A 20,177-nucleotide genomic window follows, 5' to 3' on the forward strand; every position below is an offset into this window, starting at 1 on the left:
AAATTTTCCTTTGTGCAAGTTAAGCCGTGTTCATTTCAGAGAGCCAGCAGTCATAAAACAGGGGTGGTAGGAGAAGGATACTGCTCTCTGACAGTAAGAATTCAAGTATTTCAACCAATGGCAAAGGGTTCAGAAGAGAAAATGGACTACTATTACACTGCTGGCTAAAAGGTGTCCCTTAAGTCCTATAAAATACACAACCAAGTATTTTCCCAGCACTATTCAAATGTACCATTTTGTGTTTTTCCTACTGGACCTACTAAATGCAGAGTGAAAGGCAAAGAAGGTAATATATGTCAGCATTCTTGGCTGTAATTTGTATGTTTTCATTTTAAGAATAATTGAAGCATAATCCATATTTAAAAAATTAGACTAAAGAGAGACAGTACAGGTTTTAAAGTTTTCTCTTTGAAAAGATGGTATCTTACAGTACATACAAAAATACTCTGAAAATACATACAACTTCATTTACAAAACACTGAATCAACATATTACAAGAATTACATGGTTATGGATTTTAATAAACTGAGCATGCATTCATGAAACTTAAAAAATATTACGAAATGCATTGAAAAAAAGCAGTGTAAAAAAAGACAACTCACCTAGTTAAATAAAAATTACAAAGATCCTGAGCCAATTAATGGTTGGTAACAATGTCAGTCAAAAATGCCTTTAGGTTTCACTAAAATCCACTGCTTATTTCTGCATGCCTAGTCCACGAAGAAAATGTTTGAACTTGTGGGGTAATGGTCAGGAATTATCATGCCAATTTAATTTTACACCTCAAAAATACAACTTTGCCATACTTAAAGGTATCTTATTGTTGATGGCTGGAACGAGTTGCTTCTCAGTAAAAAATACCAGCCAGCTAACAAAAATGGTATGACACAGGCTATGTAACAATTTCACCATTCATACACTGACTTTTAGTATCTGGGTTCTATTTTGATTCTTAATAAAGATGCATTTTGAAGACCTCCACGGGAGGCAAAATATAGAGAACTTATGGTGCCCAACTCTTATGTAATCACTAGATTAATTCTCCCTGGTAACTATGCAACATTTGGACAGAAAGGCACACAAAAAAATAAAAATTTAAATATTCCATGTGCCAAATCTAGAAAAAAATAATTTAAATCAACAGAAGAGACAATAAGTACATCTATACAAATGAGGAAAGCAGAATAGATACCTCACTTTCAATTATCTCAGGTTTTACAAAGTGGTTTCAATGCTAAAGGAAAAGTGTTAACATTTGGAAAATTACAAGACAATTTTTTTTGTTTTGTTTTCAACTTTTTCAATTCTATACAATGATTACAACAAAAAACAAAAAAAGGAAAAAAGGGGGGGCATTTGGGACTTGTTTTATCCGTGTCCAAAGAGCTAAGAACTGGTTCCCATAATAGACAAGCATCAGAAGTTAAGGCAGTAAAACCTCCAACACAAAGCCATCATATTGCAGATGACAATCTGACAGCAGGTGATCCTCAGAGAAGTGTGCGTAGCAATCAATGAGAGAATGCTATAGCATCTGTAGGTCAAAGTGTGAGAGTTCAAAAACCACTTCAAGGTTGTTAGGTGGGGACTGTAACTTTCACCTTATTTTATATATGACAGCCACTTCTACTTTTAAAAAAGTGGCTGCATCTGTGTTACTAATGATTGCATATTCACCTAAATAAGGAGGCACTGCTTTTACCGATTAAGGGTCAGTCGGATGGAATTTTTGATGACACGAATATTATTTGCTGGAATCGGAGATGATGAATCTGGTAGTTCTTTACTCGGCAGTCTCTATTAGAAAGAAACAGAAACAAAGAAGGAAAAGCTAAGGCCCAACTAATAAATCAGTCATAAAATTGAGTTTTTTCCCCCAAATCCCTTAAGCTCCTAAACAATCAAATATGTGTTGAATTTTTCTCCCAATGTTCATAGGCATTTCTTACCCTGGGGGCTTCTCTGTTCCTTACAGTCAGAGGTGAAAAGCAGAGGGATAGCAAAGGGTGAAAGTACAAGTGTGATGTATAGGAAAGAGGACTTTGTTAAATCAATCACTAATTCTAGACTGAGAAATACATACAGAACACAGTCCTCTTCAAAGTCAGAGTCAACAGTAAAGAGAAATAGGAAGAGCTTGGTCACTAAACAGGAAACTTTTGGGGTGTGAGGTGTAAAATGAATGTGTGCTACAAAGAAAAATTTGATGTGCGGTTACATTCCTCAATTAGTTTCTGTAATACAGTCATGAAGAACACTGAGATACCTAAGTTTTCAGAAAAACTGACTTAGTAGCCAGGCAAGGTAACTTCAATGATAGTTAAATTCCGGGACACCTATATGAGGGCTTTTGAGAATACTAAAGATTATTATATAATAAAAGCAAAGTCTAAGAAATTGGGAGACAAAGATACCTAAAATACAGATGGTGTGTGATGGAAACAGAATGTTAGCTTCTTGTGAAAATGTGACTGCAAGAGTTAATTTTCTCACATTTCCTAGGCTAAACAAATATCTATGATATCCACATCCATTCAAAATAATGTGAAAAACTTCTAACATATTGTATATAAAAGTAGAAAATAGGACAATGAAGACTTAGATGCTACAACCAAGGCTCAGATATTATTAACATTTTGCTACATTTGTTTGTTTTATGTCCCTACCTTTATACATGAAATATTTTAAAGTACGACCCAGACAAGTCATTTCATGCTTTCATACTTTAATGTCCATTTCAAAGCTTTTTTCCATTATTACACCCATATTTTAATTATACACCCATACTTTTTATAACCCACTCTTAAGTTAAAAGAACCTTTACAAATTCTACAACTAATAGAAAATGAGGACACTTTCTATTTTGCTTTAGAATGTCCAATACATGCTGGGGAACCTGCCACGGTGATAGTTGATTGTGATGAGAAGCATTTTATTCTTTAATGGGGGGAGTGTGTGTGAAAATAAGCCATTTTGTTCTTTGTTCATTATAAACTCTCAGAGAAGGGGCTTCTCTGATTTACACAAGGCTGAGTTTGGCGGACCTATTTACCAGTTAGTTTACTATGCTTAATAATGCTATATTAGTTTCAATGGTCATTCTTTGAAAAGTAAAATTTTAAACTGAGATTTAGGGGCTCTTTGGCTCATGTTTTAAGGTGCTTAGTAGGGAATAAGGACACTTGGTTCCTTCAAAATATTTATTGTTTAGCAAGAGAGAGGGGAAAAAGGGGGAAGGGAGTGAAAGCTGATGCTTCTCATTAATTCATAGTTGCATCACTTTAGTTGTTCACTAATTGCTTTCTCATGTGCCTTGACGGGGGGGGGGGGGGGGGGGGGGGCTCAAGACGAACCAGTGATCCCTTGCTCAAGCCAGAGACCTTTGGGCTCAAGCCAGCATCTATATCGATGACCTCACAATCAAGCTGGTGAGCCTGTGCTCAAGCTGGATGAGCCTGCGCTCAAACAGGCGACCTTGGGCTTTTGAACCTAGGACTTCCGAGTCCCAGGATGACGCTCTAATCGCTGCACTACCACTGGTCAGCCTCCTTCAAAATATTAATAAATATAGTTCCTAACTATTAAACCTAAATTTTGATAGTAAGCAGTGGTGCACAACAAAAGATATATACTATCAAGCACTGGTAAGAAATTACTCTGCTGGGCACTAAACTGCTTCTTTAAAAATAAATATAGAACAAAGGTTAAACATCTCAATAAATCATGAAGTCTTAAATGATTCCGTCTTTCCTAGACTTTTGCAGTACAGTACATATATTTAGGATCATATACTTTGTTTGCTCTCAACTATACTGCTGGTCTTTGAGGATAGGGACAAAATCTTATTACTCTCTTCCTTTACCCAGTGCTAGGCTCTTAATAAGCCTTTTGTTCTTATACATTAACTATGCATTTTTAACCTATGTATATTACCTTTGAATAAGACTGTTACCTTTTTGCGTGAAGTATCAATAGTTGGAATAGGCATACATTCTCCCCCAATGGCATCCTAAAAACAGAATTACATACAAGTGTAAACTCTCCTATATGCAAATGCTTATTTCTACATGAAATAAAATATATCATCTTGACAAGACAGATCTGACCCAATTTCAAATATAGTACTTTTCCAGACACACGACTCACTGAAAGTTAAGTATTTTGAAGCACACTATTAATATATTTACCACTGGTTTTCTTTTTCTGTTTTCTGCAGCACGTGATTCCTTAAACTTTGATTCAAGTCGAATAAACTAAAATATAAACATTAAAATTATTGTCATTATTACCTACAAAAAACATGAAGTCTATATAAACTGAGAAACTATCATCAAAACTACAGAAGAGAATTTGAATTTGTGTGATCTTTTGGTTAAAGCAATTCCATTTATAACAGAATAGTTTTACCACCCTCTACTGGAGGCAGAGGAGATCACATTGTTTAATTACCAATAATGACTTCTGTGTAAGTCAAGGAGAAACTTTTATTAATCATTCAAGTTCTCAGACACATTAGTAATTTCAATTTAGGATGAACAACTAGAATTATTCTTTTAGGGTTAGGATATTCTTTTTAAACAGTAAAATATTAATAGAACATTGAGATAGCTATGGAAAATTGTGAGTTTCTTCAGTACCATTTTAAAGTAACTTTTAAAAAATCAACTACTGAATCACCCCTAAAGTTGTAACTTTACCTTTTCTATATCTTTCAACCTCTTTGAAGACCCATCTATAGATGGGGAATGGGATCTTTTGGGTACCACATTCTTAGTTAAATTTGACATTCCGTTTAGATGTAGTTGTCCCTGGACAGGGCTGTGCGGTGTTGTGATCCTAGGAATCACGTTTCGTCCTACTACAGTAGGAATGGTGCACACAGCGGGGGGTGATACAGCTTTTACTACAGAGTCAACTTCTGAAAAGGAAAAAGGAGATGATTTTAGTAATTAAATATAAATGTGGTAGAATCATTACTAACAAAAGTATAGATACCTACTTGCACCAATGACTGGAATAGATAGTCCCTGAGCTGGTGGAACACTTGGTGGCTTTTCTGCAATTACAGCAGCAGGCTCAATGTTATTCCTGTTAAAAGTGTTATCATTAAGTGAATAAAATTTTGCTTATTTAAAATGGTTTTAATATCTAGGATCACTTCTTTCAAGTACATCTACTTTAATATTTCATTAAAGAACTAGAAAGGGGGAGAAAAATGGCAGAGGATCCAGTGAGAATTAAGAGAAAAAAATTTAAAAATGTACATTTCTGTGTACTAATCTAGTCCCACATATTCATAAACCTATAGTGTCCAAAAACTGTCCAGTATTTAAAAATTTTTTAAAAAAAATTCAGTGAGAGGAGGGGAGGCAGAGAGACTCCTGCATGCACCCCAACTGGGATCCACTCAGCAAGCCCACTGGGGGAAATGCTCTGCCCAGCTGGGGCATTGCTCTGTTGCTCAGCAACCGAGCACTTCTCAGCACCTGAGGTGGAGGCCATGGAGCCATCTCAGTGCCTGGGGCCAACTTGTTCCAATTGAGCCATGGCTACAGGAGGAGAAGGAAGGAAGGAAAAAGAAAGAGAGAGAGAGAGAGAGAGAGAGAGAGAGAGAGAAGTGAGAGGGAGGGGGTGGAGAAGCAGATGGGTGCTTTTCCTGTGTGCCCCGACTGGGAATCGAACCTGGGACATTCGCATGCCAGGCTAACACTCTACCACTGAGCCAACTGGCCAGGGCCCAGTATTTCTAAACAAACTGACTAGTAACTGGTAAAATAATATAATTTAACAATTAAAAAAGGTATTTAGCAAAGGTATAGAAAAGTTTACAATATCCTCAAACTGAAGACTGAAAGGACAATTTTGAAATACAGACCTTTCTTTTTCTCCTGAAGAAGAAATATCAGGTTTGGAAGGTTTGTTTATAGACATTGGGGAATTAAAAGGTGTTCCATTATCAGTGTCTCTGGAGCTATCCAAACAACTGCTATCCAGAGATGATCTTTTGGATTGAGGTCCACTTGAACTTCGATTGACATCAGAAAGACTTTGCTGAAAAGAAGAAAAGCTTTTAGGATTTCAAAAAGCAAATGGGAATAATGACTTTTCAACAGTGAAGTACCTATAAAACAAGTTATCTTTTGTGATTAATGAAGGTGAGATCTTAGACTGAATTGTCTGTACTGCCCCTCTTTCTTCTCAGTAGGTTTAGGAACCATATTGGAGATTAAGATTACAAACTCACCTTTTTCTTCTTTTGCAGAATCTCTGCTGGAAGATAGTGATGAAGTTGTTTCTTTTTAACATGAGTTGCTTCAATTTTCATTCCCTCCTTTAGCATGTTTATATTATTTGCCTGTCTGTACACTGTAACAATGTCAGTATGTTAAATGAAAACTTCTTTCTGAACCAAGGGCTCTGTTTTCTTTTTCTGAAATGCATACTCCCCATCACTACACAAACACACACCCCCTCTTAAAGAACAAATATTTTAAAACATTTTCACCAGACCTATTCAACAACTGACTAGTTTTCTCATGTCCTATTTCTAAGACTTCCCATAATCAAATCTCATTAATATAAATGTATGTAAAAAAGGTTTATCCAAATCTTGTTTTCTGCTATTTCTCTAAAAGGAAATCTCATATTTGCCCAAGTCTAGGCTAATCCTTATACCAAATATCCAAGATGCAATTCAAGCCCTCCCCCTTCATAAAGTTTCTTTTACTACCTCAATCATAGAATGTCAAATGTCAGAAACCATCTAGAAGTACATTCTATTGTACAGGTAGGAAAATGAAGCTCAAAAGCTTTGAATGTTTTTGCCAGGATCAGACTACACACAGCTCTAGAATCCCAGCCTAGTGCTTTTCATATCTTATAAACAGTTTTATTAACTACCACATAAATTATATAGTGTATGTTAATTGTGAGTAACCAATTAGATTGTATGTCTACTTAAAATGGGATGGAAAGCTTCTTTTGTACAGTAACTACTATGAAATGTAGTAATGTAAATTATTTAATCTCTTAGAGTCTCAGCTCTTCCTGTAAAACATTTTATAAGTATTATATATACTAGTTTCCATACCTACTGTTTTGAAAACTGAGCCCAAATTAGAATGAAAAACATATATGTTTTCATTCCAGATTGCTGATAAAAGAATTACCAGGAATGCTTGTTCAATTTGCAGATTCTCTGGCTCTACTCCCAGAGTGTGATTCAGTAGCACAGGAATCTGTACTTTCATGATAAACATGAGGGCAAGTTCAAAAGAATTTAAAAATCTCAGATTCTGAGTCAAATCCAGATTAAGACAGCTCCAAATTTATAAGATAATATTGAGATATTTCAGAGATGTGTTATTATGGAGCTAAATGTGAAAGATACCCTTTCCACTGATTCTGAAACCTTTAGCAAGCCCATATTGACTGATATTTATTTCATGTAAAAAAGAACAATGTAAAAATCAAGTCATTTTATGACTGATTACAAACCCTGGTTTGTGCACATTAAAAATCACCTATACAGTTTCTTTAGTCTTCTGTTTTAAAACAGGTAATATATTCACATGGTAGAGAACTCAAATAGTTCAAGTACTCAGTAAAATGTCCTCACCCCTGACCCCTGAACACACCTGGTTCCTTGACCTAGAAGCAACCTGTTCTGTCAGCTTTTTTAAAAAAACAAAACTATATATCCTTCCAGAAACATTCTATTCATTAGCATGCATACACATGTTCTTTACTTATATAAATAGTAGCATATTATACACACTGTTCTGCAATTTTTCTAATTAATATATGTAGGAAACTGTTTCATCATGCCTTTAATAGCAGCAAAGATTTTTCACAATATGGATGTGCCATGTTCACTTAATCAATGGTAGAACTTTAAAAATATAGCCAGCCAGATCATAGGCAGACAATACTGCAAAAGTTGAGAACCATAGCTCTATGATGACAAAGACTTACCTGTATCAGTAAATGATTGTATATCATATGTCAAATCTATGTTAACACTTTCTGCATTTTCTACTCTCCGAAAAATTATTCCGAGGAACCACATAGATATGTAATTATTGCTATAAAATAAAATTTAAGAATTTCCATTAATTTTTTTACAATTTTACAGATGCTATTTGGTAATTAAAACTTGGTTGTTATGAAAGCATAAATATAAATTTTAATGGTTTGGTCAAATTCTTAAAACCGACACCAAGAATATTAGTAAGTTATACTATAATGTCATAAAAAGGATTAAAGGCCTTTGAAAATGACTTACTGAATATATACTAAAAGATGCTCCAAATATTGTGATGGAGTTTTTGCTAGGGTCTGTGGGCTACCAACATAACATGTACTTTAATGCATGACTCCTTATAAACATAACTTATCATCCTCCATCAATGCTTGTTAAACAGTCTCATAACTAATTTTAATGCATCCATTAACATTATTTAAGAAATATAATATTAAAAAATAATTAACTTACTCTTTATAATGTTCCTTATTTCCTGGGAATGACTGGGGATTTACATGTGCAAGAGTGATAAATTCATTCCGTTCCAAGTTTCCAACAAGTACACGGATTTTAGATTCTACTAATCCAACCCTAAAATAAAACAATAGAGAAGATTTTTCCATATTAAATTTGGAAACTATATCCAAGTAAACCAAGCAGCATATCAGTTATACATATTCATTTAAAAAGTTCAGTTCAACATTAGTGACTCTTTAAAATAATGAATTTTCAAAAAAAGTTACTTAATGAATTTTCCCCCTTCTTTTAAAAGAAAAACTGATCTATTTAATGCATTCCTGATCTAAAATAACTGTCTGTAAAGACCATAAAATAGTCATGATTTGAGCATGATTAATCTGTTTCTAAATCTTTTTCCACTTTCAAATTTTATGTCTAAACTCTAAGGCTAAGATATGTGTAACCAATGTTACCCAAAAAGCTAGTAAGTGGCATTTAATTTATAAAATACACAAGCTCTGATGTTCACAAAATTGATACTAAATATTGCATTTAAAAATTTACTGAAATTAAATTAGATACCACTAAAATATCAAGTCTCATCAGATTTCTGCCACTTTTCTTCATTTAAGAAATGTGACTGTCAGCTATTCTATTAACTTAATGATTTTATAAATTAGAAAGAATAACTACAAGAACATTTTTACATTAAACACTGGCAAAGCTTACACACTATAACTGTGTGTGCTTCAACAGCAAATACACAAAACATTGAATTATTTCTCAGGGTAATCTAAATGAGAGACTGGCAAACTTTCTCTGTAAAAGGCCAGATAATAAATGTTTTAGGCTTGGTGGACCATTCTGCTTCTGTTGCAACTGTTCAACTCTGCAGGAAAGTAGCCACGGACAATAATACATAATCAGTGGGTTTGGCTATGTTCCAATAAAACTGTATTTATAAAAACGGGTAGCAGATTGGATTTGGCCCAGACCGTAATTTCCTGATCCCTGAGCCTCTGTTTTAGTGAAAGGTTCTTTTCAGGATCTCTTTAATCATCAGTGAAATACTGTAAGCATTAAACTCTTGAAGCAAAAATAAGAGAGTACTGTTCTGTTCTCCTTTTACAGTTGTAAGACCTGAGGAAAGCACCATCCTTTCTGATGGCCTAACAGCTTCTGCCTGATGGAGCTGTGGGTGTCCGAACACTAGAGTAAAGGCAGAGGAGATGTATTTAGATACACTACAAGGCATACACTGCTCCTTGACCACAATACCTCCTCTCTGTTGACGGAAGTTTAAAATTTTGTAACTTTTCATGCCACCATCTCCTAAATTAAAATAATGTATGTATATAAAATGTCTCTTACTTCTAGTTTTTTTTTTATTATTATTCTTTTATTCATTTTAGAGACAAGAGGGAGAGACAGAGAGAGAGAGAAAGAGGAGAGACAGAGAGAGAGAAGGGGGGAGGAGCTGGAAACATCAACTCCCATATGTGCCTTGACCAGGCAAGCCCAGGGTTTCGAACCGGCGACCTCAGCACTTTCAGGTTGACGCTTTATCCCACTGCGCCACCACAGGTCAGGCCCTTACTTCTAGTTTTGATGGGGAAAACATGATGGCTTTGACAGAAAACTCAGTAAGAAGCTATCAGAATCATTTAAGCTGCCTTACAATTTTGCTTTAACTGACTTTGAGAAGCAACAAAAGACAAAGATCTGTACATATATCATTATCTGGTGTCACTTCTGATTCTGAAACATTAATTTGATGAAATTTCTTAAACATGATGCTCTATGGTCATATCTAACAATCATCAGTAAGATTTAATAATTCAGAAAATAGAGGTAGTATTTTATAAATAGTGAAGCATACGATAAATATGTTATCACCCTATAGTAGGCAGAGAACATGACATATGAGTCTTACCACTCTAGATGGTTTTCTTCTGTTGATGCACTGGCAGTCAGTACTATATAATGCCTATGAAGAATTTTCAGCAATAATCAGGGAAAAAAGCCATAAATATTGTTAGTGTCTGCTTTTCCATCATTACTTTTTCCTTCTCTTTCTCAATGAACAAAAGAGCTAAGGCAGGCATACAGCTTATGAAAATCAAAACATGCTCTGATTTTTACAAAATTAATTCCAGACCCTGCAATTAAAACACTAAAAACAAAACCCAAAACCCTAATAACACTGGGTTATATACTACTACAATATAGAAACTCTCATCACTTAGGATATCTGTTAACTTATTCTCTACCTTATCTGAAATATGTGACAATTGTCACCTATCATACATTAACTCTTAAGTTTAACATTCTTTTTTACACAAACATACAAAATGGAAAATTTCATATACCTATACTTTTGAAAAAAATTTGGTGGCTCAAGTAGTTTGGACCAGTCTGATTTCCCTTGAAGAATTTCACCTGTGACTGCGAGACCTAAGTTTAAAGAGAAAAAAAGAGACTGAAAAACTGATTGATTTTGAACACTGACCATCATATTAACAGCTCCTGTGTTACTGTTTTGCCCTACTCCCAAACCTCTAATCCCACCAAATTCCTGAGTTAAAAAAAAAAAAAGTTAAATTTATTATGTTCTTTCTCAGACCACAAAAATCAATTTCAACCAGATTGGGCTGGCTCCATTTGGCCTTACTATTATCATATATTTTGGAAAATCAGTTAACTGAAAGAATAAATATATATTTGAAAGAATTTTAAGAAACAGCAGGCACAACTGCAGAATAAAATTGTTGTCAACCAAAAACTTGTGGAAATATGTAAAGGGCAATATAGCCAACAGGTTTACCTTGTTTAAATTCTTCTACCATTACTGTTCGAGTTGATGTGGACACATTATACGTAGAATTCTGTTGTGGGTAGGCAGGGGTGATTATGGGCATGAGATGGTACCTATCTGATGGATTTACCTGTGAAATTAGAAGCAGAATAATTGATCTATTCTCCTATTTCAGTTGTCCTCACTGCATTTCCCCAAAAGTCTGAAGAATATGAAATATAAATTTAATACTATAGTTCCTCGATTCTAAGGAGTACAGTTTCCCTCCTTCACTACATTTATTTCTGAAGTCAGATGTGACTGTCAAAGGAAACTGTAGAAGTTTATTTTTCTCCTGAAAAGCTGTTAAATTAATGGTGCATCACATAAACAATGGTATATTAGAACGAAGAAATACAGTATCATAGCTGCAAAATACACTATCTGGTCCCATGGTTCTCAATCCTCTTTTGGCACCTACTCAGTGGGTGATTTTCCCTAGGATACTGAGAGAAATGAGTACCCATTCTAAAAGGCAAATTAAAATGCAAGGTGAGTGAGAGTTACGCTATCTTGGAACCATGGATCTGCTTTAAATTGACTATAAAGCAAATCTTTATATACTTCAGTTCCTTATTATTAGAAACTATTATAAGACAATTTTAAACAACAGATTATGATATTTTGGTTGATACACCCACTTACCTAGTATCATATGGATGATTTTTAATGATATAACATTTGGATTATCATTGGAGAGACACATTATCTGCTCCAAAAAACACAGCAGAGGAAGGAAAAGAACTATAGTTATACAGAAGGAAGATAAGCAGGCATAGAGGAATTATCATTAGATTACAATTCAAAGAATCATTCTTTTCATAAAAGATTTAATAAAATTCTATAATTAGTCACATACCCGAGGATCCCAAACAGGCAAATTCAAACTGCTTTCTTCTGGTTGCTTCAGCAGCACAGGATTTGGCCATTCCCTAACATGAATAAGAAAATTAACTCACATAGGACCTCATTCAGCAACTAGATGAAATGTTAAAATGATTAGATTTTGTTCCAACTTTTATACAGCAAATGTTTTGGATATTTGGTATTAAAATATGGGAGCCCGACCAGGAGGTGGTGCAGTGGATAGAGCGTCGGACTGGGATGTGGAAGGACCCAGGTTCGAGACCCCGAGGTCACCAGCTTGAGTGCAGACTCATCTGGTTTGAGCAAAGCTCACCAGCTTGGATCCAAGGTTGCTGGCTCAAGCAAGGGGTTACTCGGTCTGCTGAAGGCCCGCGGTCAAGGCACATATGAGAAAGCAATCAATGAACAACTAAGGTGTTGCAACGCGCAATGAAGAACTAATGATTGATGCTTCTCATCTCTCTCCATCCCTGTCTGTCTGTCCCTGTCTATCCTTCTCTCTGACTCACTCTCTGTCTCTGTAAAAAATAAATAAATAAATAATTAAAAAATAATAATAAAATAAAATATGGGAAAGGTAAGAAAGTACACAAAGGAAAAAGCTGCTTATTTTAAAGCAGTGTTGTCTAAAAAGGACAAATACTGCTCTCCTCATTGCCTGTATCTAATTTAAATCTGAATTTTCCCCTTTCTTCTCATTTACTTTCATGGATTTAGCTCTGATAATAACAGCAACAGCTAATATTTACTAAAAATACTCCTAACAAATCTATGCAGTAGCTCTGATCATCATCTCTATTTTACATATGAAATTTTAAACAACCTCCACAAAGCTAGTATTGGCTAGTATTGTGACCACCCTCAAGCTAAAGGTGCATGTTCACAACCCCCTGGAAAGCATCATGTGGTGTCCCACCATTGTCTCAAATTTGATGTTTTTAAACTTTTAGCTTAAAAAAGAAATGTAAGCCTGACTAGGTGGTGGTGCAATGGATATAATGCCGTGCTGGGATGCAGAAGGACCCAGGTTCAAGACCCCAAGGTTGCTGGCTTGAGTGCGAGCTCATCTTGTTTGAGCAAGGCTTACCAGCTTGGACCCAAGGTTGCTGGCTCGAGCAAGGGGTCACTCGGTCTGCTGTAGCCCTCAAATCAAGGCACATATGAGAGAAAGCAATCATTGAACAACTAAGGAGACTAAGGAGCCGCAACAAAGAATTGATGTGTCTCATCTCTCCCCCTTCCTGTCTGTCTGTCCCTATCTGTCCCTTTTTCTGTCACACACACACATACAAAATGTAAGACAGCAGATGTCTGTGCATAGCTCTTAAATTTCCAAACAAATTTATATATAGAGAGAGGTTAGTAAATAGTGAAAAGTATGCATATGAATACTTACCACTTGGAAAAAACTAAAAAGAACTTATGAACTAAAGTAGAAGCTGCTGCATTTGGATATAATTGGCAAGTTCTTGCAACCAGCATTGCCCAAGAGACACCACCAAGGAATCCAAGCATGTTGGAATAAATACCACGTCCTATAAAATTAATATATTTGTTAATTATTCTTAGGACCTACTATACATGTCATTCAACCATAAAGAACAGAATTCCTTCCTTCCTAAGACTGTTTGTTACTTAGAACTCTCTTCCCCTATAGAAGCACTAAAATCAACAAGCAGACCTTCATGCGAGGCCCATGGTCTTATTAGTAAACCATAAGCTGCTCACCTTACCCCCACTCCCGCTATTTTGCTCTCCAATACTGTCACCCCCTGTTCTCTGCCTCAGTTCTGACTGCCCACTGGGGTCCACTGATATAACACTGGAATCTCCCACATTTCAATATTTACAGTTGAGAAAGAAATAAAAAGAAGGAGGCAAAATATCTGGTGGGTCTACAAATAGAGAAGAATAAACATTTCATTAGTAATCATATTGATGGACATTTTAAAATCAAGTGTAAACTTGGGGGCTAATTTCAGTATTTTGTGTAATTTGGATACTTTTCCACTAGTATAGCACACCACTGATATTACTCATTTCTCACGATTGTTTCTTATAACAATCTATAAAAAAGCATTACCATATTTCATCAAACCTAAGACCCCTTAATTTATATAATGTAGCATGATTTTATATCTCATTAAGCAAGATAAAAAATACAAAATATCAATTTCAGATATGTTAAATGTGAAAAATATATATCAAGAATTAATAAAACATGGTATTTAATTTAATCTGTAAGGAAAGACAAATTGCAATATCCTTTCACTGCCAATTACTTTATCCTGACTATACAAGATAACTAAGCCAAAGGACAAATTCTACTTGCTTAAGTCTTTTTAAATGTGCACTATCTAAAATGATGGTGGCCACAAGTTACAATATGGCTAAAAATCATCCATTTAAAAGTATAAAATTTAATGGCTTTTAACATATTCTTCAGAGTTGTATAACCATCACTATAATCAATTCTGCAACATTTTTTATCACCCCCAAAAGAAACCTTTAACAGTCACACCCTTCTAATGTCCCAGTCAATCCTCCCAGATCTAGGCAACCTATAATCTACTTTTTGTCTCTATAGATTTGCCTATTCTGGACATATCAGATAAATGGAATTGTACAATATGTGGTCCTTTTTGACTCAACATAATGGTTGCAATGTTAATATATGTTGTAACATATATCAATATTTCATTTTTTAAATTGCCAAATAATACTCCACGTTATGGCTATACCACTTTCTGTTTATCAGTTTATGAACATATGGTTGTTCATACTTTTTGACTATTATGAATAATGCTATGAGCATTTCTGCATAAGTTTTTGTGTGAACATATCTCTTCACTTCTTTTAGATACTGTTTAACTTTAAAATTCAGTTTCTTACTTGCACGTTTCAAAGGCTTGGTAGCCACATGGTTACTGTACTGAATAGCATAGAGAGGAAATATTTCCATCACCACAGAAAGTTTGGAGAACAATGTTTTAGACTATGTAAAACTCGCTGCCAGAAGTATAGCACTACTTAAATGTAGTCACAAATAATACAAAATGTGCGGTGCCAGCTCAGGATTGGTCCTTTGATCAACCATATCCTACACTTATAAACTAGTACAGTTCCAGGTTTTGTTAGAAGTGTTATAATATAAAAACAAGTTAAAACTATCATTATAGGCTCCTCATTTAAGACATTTACTGAATACCTACTATGCACTTGGTTGGAGACAGGGAGACAAAGTTAAGGAAGATGGTCCTGCCCATAGAGAGCTTAAAGACCAGTGAGGGTTTCATTCCAAGTCCTAACTCATTCTGCCTGCGTGGCTAAAACTTTAGATGGAAAGTCAGGGCTTTTCAGTTTTCACCCAAGGCAGAAGGAGGTAGTCACACATTATAGCACCATAACCACTGCACCTGAAAAAGAAACAGCTTCTTCAAACTTACTGGACCTCAATCTTCCAATATCATAGGCTCAGAAATTTTCATGTATGCTTCTACCATTAGCAACTGAAAATTATAATTTTATAATGCAAACATAAAATATAAGAGTTGGGATACTTACGTTTTGCCCATAATTTGACTGCTCTTAGGGTGAGTCTAAAAGTTTCTTTATTTGGCACTAAATGCAAAATTTCATCAGTAACTCGACATCCTGAAAAAGATAAAGCATTCATTTTTCATTATGCAACAAAACCTAGTAAATTCAAATGCCCTTCTAACTTCCAGACCCTCAAATGCTAAAAAAATATCAGATAATAAAATGTGAGGGGCCTGACCAGGCAGTGGCGCAGAGGATAGAGCATCGAACTGGGATGCGGAAAACCCAGGTTCGAGACCCTGAGGTCACCAGCTTGAGCCCAGCTCATCTGGTTTGAGCAAAGCTCACCAGCTCGAGCCCAAGGTCGCGCTGGCTTGAGCAAGGGGTTACTCAGTCTGCTGAAGGCCCGCGGTCAAGGCACATATGAGAGAGCAATCAATGAACAACTAAGGTGTCACAATGAAAAACTGATGATTGTTGCTTCTCACCTCTCTGCGTTTGTCTGTCTGTCCCTATCTATCCCTCTCTCTGTCTCTAAATAAAATAAAATAAAATGTGAGGGTTTATTTTCTCTGTCTTTGAAATTTAGCACTTATGTATGAAAAATCACTTTGCTTTTGAATAATTCAAAAGCACACAGGTAAATCAACCCACTACTAAAATAAAAGATGGGTCGGACTATCTTTTTAGCTTTCTTCCACATTTGACTTTACTGCTAATCAAATGCCCCCAAGTTATAAAACTGTTATTACTTTAATGCAAACCTTATCCACATTGTGATTTACTATTGTGCTCTGCAAGTACAACAAAACACAATTCAGTTAAACAAAAGATACTGTAAACCAGTGGTTCTCAAAGTATAGTCTGCGGATCCCTGGGAATCTGTTAGGTCAAGTCTATTTTTATTATTACACTAAGGCTTATTTGCCTGTTTTACTGTGTTAACATTTGCACTGATGGTGCAAGAGTGGTAAAACTGCTGATACCTTAGCAGTGAATCAAAGCTGTGGCAACACTGTAGTAAGCACACAATATATATTTACTGCCAGGCATTTGTATAATATATGATAGTTAGTAGAAAAGGAACCTGTGTGGAACATGTCTGAGGTAAGCTGAACAACCTGTTTTTTCAAGGAATCCATTTTACTTGAAATAATGATTGACAAACTATGGTTAGTAATACTTGGGTATTTAGCAGATTATTTCCTGTAAACAGAACAAAGTGAGCCTGCCATCTACGAAAACAAATGACAAAATTTATTGCCAATATTAAAATTTGAGCTCCTAAGTAGAAATTAAAATTTTGGACAACTAGCACGTGCTACTGTGAGATTTGACAGCTCTGCAATAAAGACTTTTCTGAGGAGCTTGATGATAATATTAATGAATGTGATTTTCTTTGATATTTTATAATGAAATGTAAATTAACATTGAGATGAGCCAAATAACTCTGTGAACCAGTATTTTCTAAATGATCAAGGAATGACAGTACAAAATCATGCATGGGTAAAGATCCAGTCAAAGAACAAGACAGACCAATGGATTTTTTAATGAAACAGAGTACAAAAAGCTAAGTTATATGGTTTTAGATTCAATATTTTAACTAACCTTTAAAAAAAGATTACTTTTACTCAGCAATAAAAAGGAATAACCTATTGCTATATGCTACAAATGAAGATAAACTTTACAAACATTATGCTAAGAGAAAAAAGCCAGACACAAAAGACCACATATTGTATAATCTCATTTATACGAAATGTCCAGAAAAGGCAAATCTATAGAAAGTATATTAGTGGTTGCTTGGGACTGGGGTTTGGAAAGGGGAATGACTGCAAATAAATTGACGGTTCTTTTGGAGTTGATAAAAATGTTACAGAATTGAACTGCTTTGTACAACTCTGAATATACTAAAGATTACTAAATTGTAATCTCTTAGGATGAATCCTATGGTACGTGATCAGACCTCAATAAAGCTGTGGGAAAGGGAAAAAAGTTATCACTGGTCAAGTTTGGGTTAATATCATAGAATATACACAATTATCTGAAGTGGCTATTAAAAGACTTCTCCCTATTCCAATAACATGTCTTTAAGAGGTTGGATTCTCTTCCTACACTTCAATCAAAACAGTGGAGGCACAGTGAACAGAGCATTGGCCTGGGATGCTGAGGACCCAAGTTTGAAGTCCCGAAGTAGCTGATTTGGGCGCCAGCTCACCAGCTTGAGTGTGGGGTCGCTGGCTTCAGCAAGGGGTCACTCGCTCTGCTCTAGTCGTCAAGGAACATATGAGAAAGCAATCAATGAACAACTAAGATGCAGCAACGAAGAATTGATGCTTCTCATCTCTTTCCCTTCCTGTCTGTCCCTGTCTGTCTCTCTCGCTAAAAAATAATAAGAAAACCTAGCTGTCTTCTATAAAATATTAAAAAGATTTGTAAACATTAATAAAAGCCATTGCTAATGCAAAAATGTATTTGTATTCACTTATAATGGGTTTACTATTGTTATTTTAAAATGAACCAATAAAAACTTTAAAGTTTTCTGTTTTTATTTCTGATATGGAAAATATTGATGAGATTTGATGGTCAATATTAAGTATAATGCACATAAACAGAAGATCTTTGGGGTCCTCAATACATTTTTAGAGTGTAAAGGAGTCTTAAGACCAATACATTTTAGAACCATTACTACAAACATACACTGAAACAAACTTCTTTCAAAGATGCTTAAATGTAGTTAGATTACCTGTATAAAAAAAATTACATCGTTGGTTTTAAACTGAGTTAGTTAGTCCAATCCCTTAAAAAGCCCATTATCAGTTCTGCAAAAAGATCTCCATTTGTTTTTTTTTTTTTTTTTTCAGAGAGGGCGGTTGAGATTTCTTTTAAGAAGCTTACCATTTAGGCTGCGAATACACCTTATATCAAGGCTTCTCAGTCGAGAGTCATCTCTTAGATCTAAATTATCTGATATGGTTTGTATTGCCAGTCTTGCAAAGACTAGATCAATCTTTGGAAAGATGCAAAAAAAGAGAAAAATATTATTTTCCTCCTTCTCATTCATTCTTCCCCTCTACCCACCTCAAAAAAGTAAAAAGGTTGTAATTATTAGTTTTGGAAGTTCTACCAAAACTTCAAAAGGCCTATGTAAGCAATCTCTTACAGTATAATCACTGAAAAGTTTTGTAAGGGCAATAAAACCTTCAAATTAAGGGAAAGTGCCTGACCAGGCGGTGGCGCATGGATAGAGTGTCGGACTGGGATGCGGAGGACCCAGGTTCAAGACCCCAAGGTCACCAGGTTGAGCGCGGGCTCAACTAGTTTGAGCAAAGCTCACCAGCTTGGACCCAAGGTCGCTGGCTTGAGCAAGGGGTTACTCGGTCTGCTGAAGCCCCATGGTCAAGGCACATATGAGAAAGCAATCAATGAACAACTAAGGTGTCGCAACGAGAAACTAATGATTGATGCTTCTCATCTCTCTTCATTCCTGTCTGTCCCTCTCTCTGATTCTCTCTCTCTGTCTCTGTAAAAAAATAAAAATAAAAATAAAGTTCTTAACAGAAAATATGTTTAAAAAAAAATTAAGGGAAAGCATTTTAATTTTTACATATGTGCCAAGCAGTAAAAAATTAATACCTTATGAGTAAGCCTGACCAGGTGGTAGCACAGTGGATGAAGCGTCCGACTTGGAAATGCTGAAAACCCAGGTTCAAAATCCTGAGGTTGCCAGCTTGAGTGCTGGCTCAACCAACTTGAGTGCAGGGTCGCCAGCTTGAGCGTGGGATCATAGGCATGACCCCATAGTCGCTGGCTTGAAGCCCAAGGTCACTGGCTTGAACAAGGGGTCAGTGGCTCACCTGGAGCGCCCCACCCAGGCACATATGAGAAAGAAATCAATGAACTAAAGTGACACAACTATGAGTTGACACTTCTCATCTCTCTCCCTGTCTGTCCCTCTGTCTCTCTCTAAAAACAAAAAAACTTTATGAATTTCTAAACAAAGATGGCAGATCCAATACACATTTACATTTACTCCCTTCTTGACCCCTCTAAAATTACCAGTAAAATTTTTTGTTTTCGTTTAGCCTTATTTTGTTTTGAAAGATATAAGTCATTGGGAAGAAGAAAAATAAAAGACAACAGCAAAAATTATGAAAGCTGGAAAGTAGATGGGGAAGTGGAACAGACTCAGCAGATCTGAGAAGGCAAAGATAAAAAATGTAACCAGGAAATAAGGGCAGGAGGCTCTAAATAAATACACACATAAATAAAAATGACTATTTAGAGAATAAAAAGGTATTCTTAGAAATTAAAAATATGAGAGAAGAAATGGAAAACAACAGAAAATTTGAAAGATGAGAAAACCACAAAAAGCAGAATGAAAATATAAAGATGTAGCCAGTAGTGGAAGGGAAAAGATTAAAAGGGTGGAGGGCA

The 20,177-nt window shown here is 35.4% G+C and overlaps 1 protein-coding gene across 3 annotated transcripts in view; it reads right to left on the reverse strand.

The window, feature by feature from the left end:
* Nucleotides 1-388: 388 nt before the first annotated feature.
* Nucleotides 389-20,177, reverse strand: part of PAPOLG (poly(A) polymerase gamma) — a 34,224-nt gene continuing 14,435 nt past the window's right edge. The window contains exons 7-22 of one of the 3 annotated variants that reach the window (XM_066378207.1): nucleotides 18,639-18,750; nucleotides 15,768-15,857; nucleotides 13,600-13,738; nucleotides 12,196-12,268; nucleotides 11,307-11,427; nucleotides 10,852-10,936; nucleotides 10,416-10,469; nucleotides 8,495-8,614; nucleotides 7,975-8,084; nucleotides 6,245-6,366; nucleotides 5,876-6,051; nucleotides 5,000-5,088; nucleotides 4,698-4,918; nucleotides 4,188-4,253; nucleotides 3,953-4,009; nucleotides 389-1,797 (exon numbers count right to left, since the gene is read on the reverse strand). In XM_066378207.1, the coding sequence (XP_066234304.1) occupies nucleotides 1,699-1,797; nucleotides 3,953-4,009; nucleotides 4,188-4,253; nucleotides 4,698-4,918; nucleotides 5,000-5,088; nucleotides 5,876-6,051; nucleotides 6,245-6,366; nucleotides 7,975-8,084; nucleotides 8,495-8,614; nucleotides 10,416-10,469; nucleotides 10,852-10,936; nucleotides 11,307-11,427; nucleotides 12,196-12,268; nucleotides 13,600-13,738; nucleotides 15,768-15,857; nucleotides 18,639-18,750 (1,734 nt within the window). In that variant the 3' untranslated portion in view covers nucleotides 389-1,698. Of the gene's footprint in view, nucleotides 1,798-3,933; nucleotides 4,010-4,187; nucleotides 4,254-4,697; nucleotides 4,919-4,999; nucleotides 5,089-5,875; nucleotides 6,052-6,244; nucleotides 6,367-7,974; nucleotides 8,085-8,494; nucleotides 8,615-10,415; nucleotides 10,470-10,851; nucleotides 10,937-11,306; nucleotides 11,428-12,195; nucleotides 12,269-13,599; nucleotides 13,739-15,767; nucleotides 15,858-18,638; nucleotides 18,751-20,177 lie in introns of those variants that run through there. The other 2 variants (XM_066378208.1, XM_066378209.1) reach the window with 2 other exon arrangements.

This window comes from Saccopteryx leptura, chromosome 3 (assembly GCF_036850995.1).
Source record: "Saccopteryx leptura isolate mSacLep1 chromosome 3, mSacLep1_pri_phased_curated, whole genome shotgun sequence".
Lineage (NCBI taxonomy): Eukaryota > Metazoa > Chordata > Mammalia > Chiroptera > Emballonuridae > Saccopteryx > Saccopteryx leptura.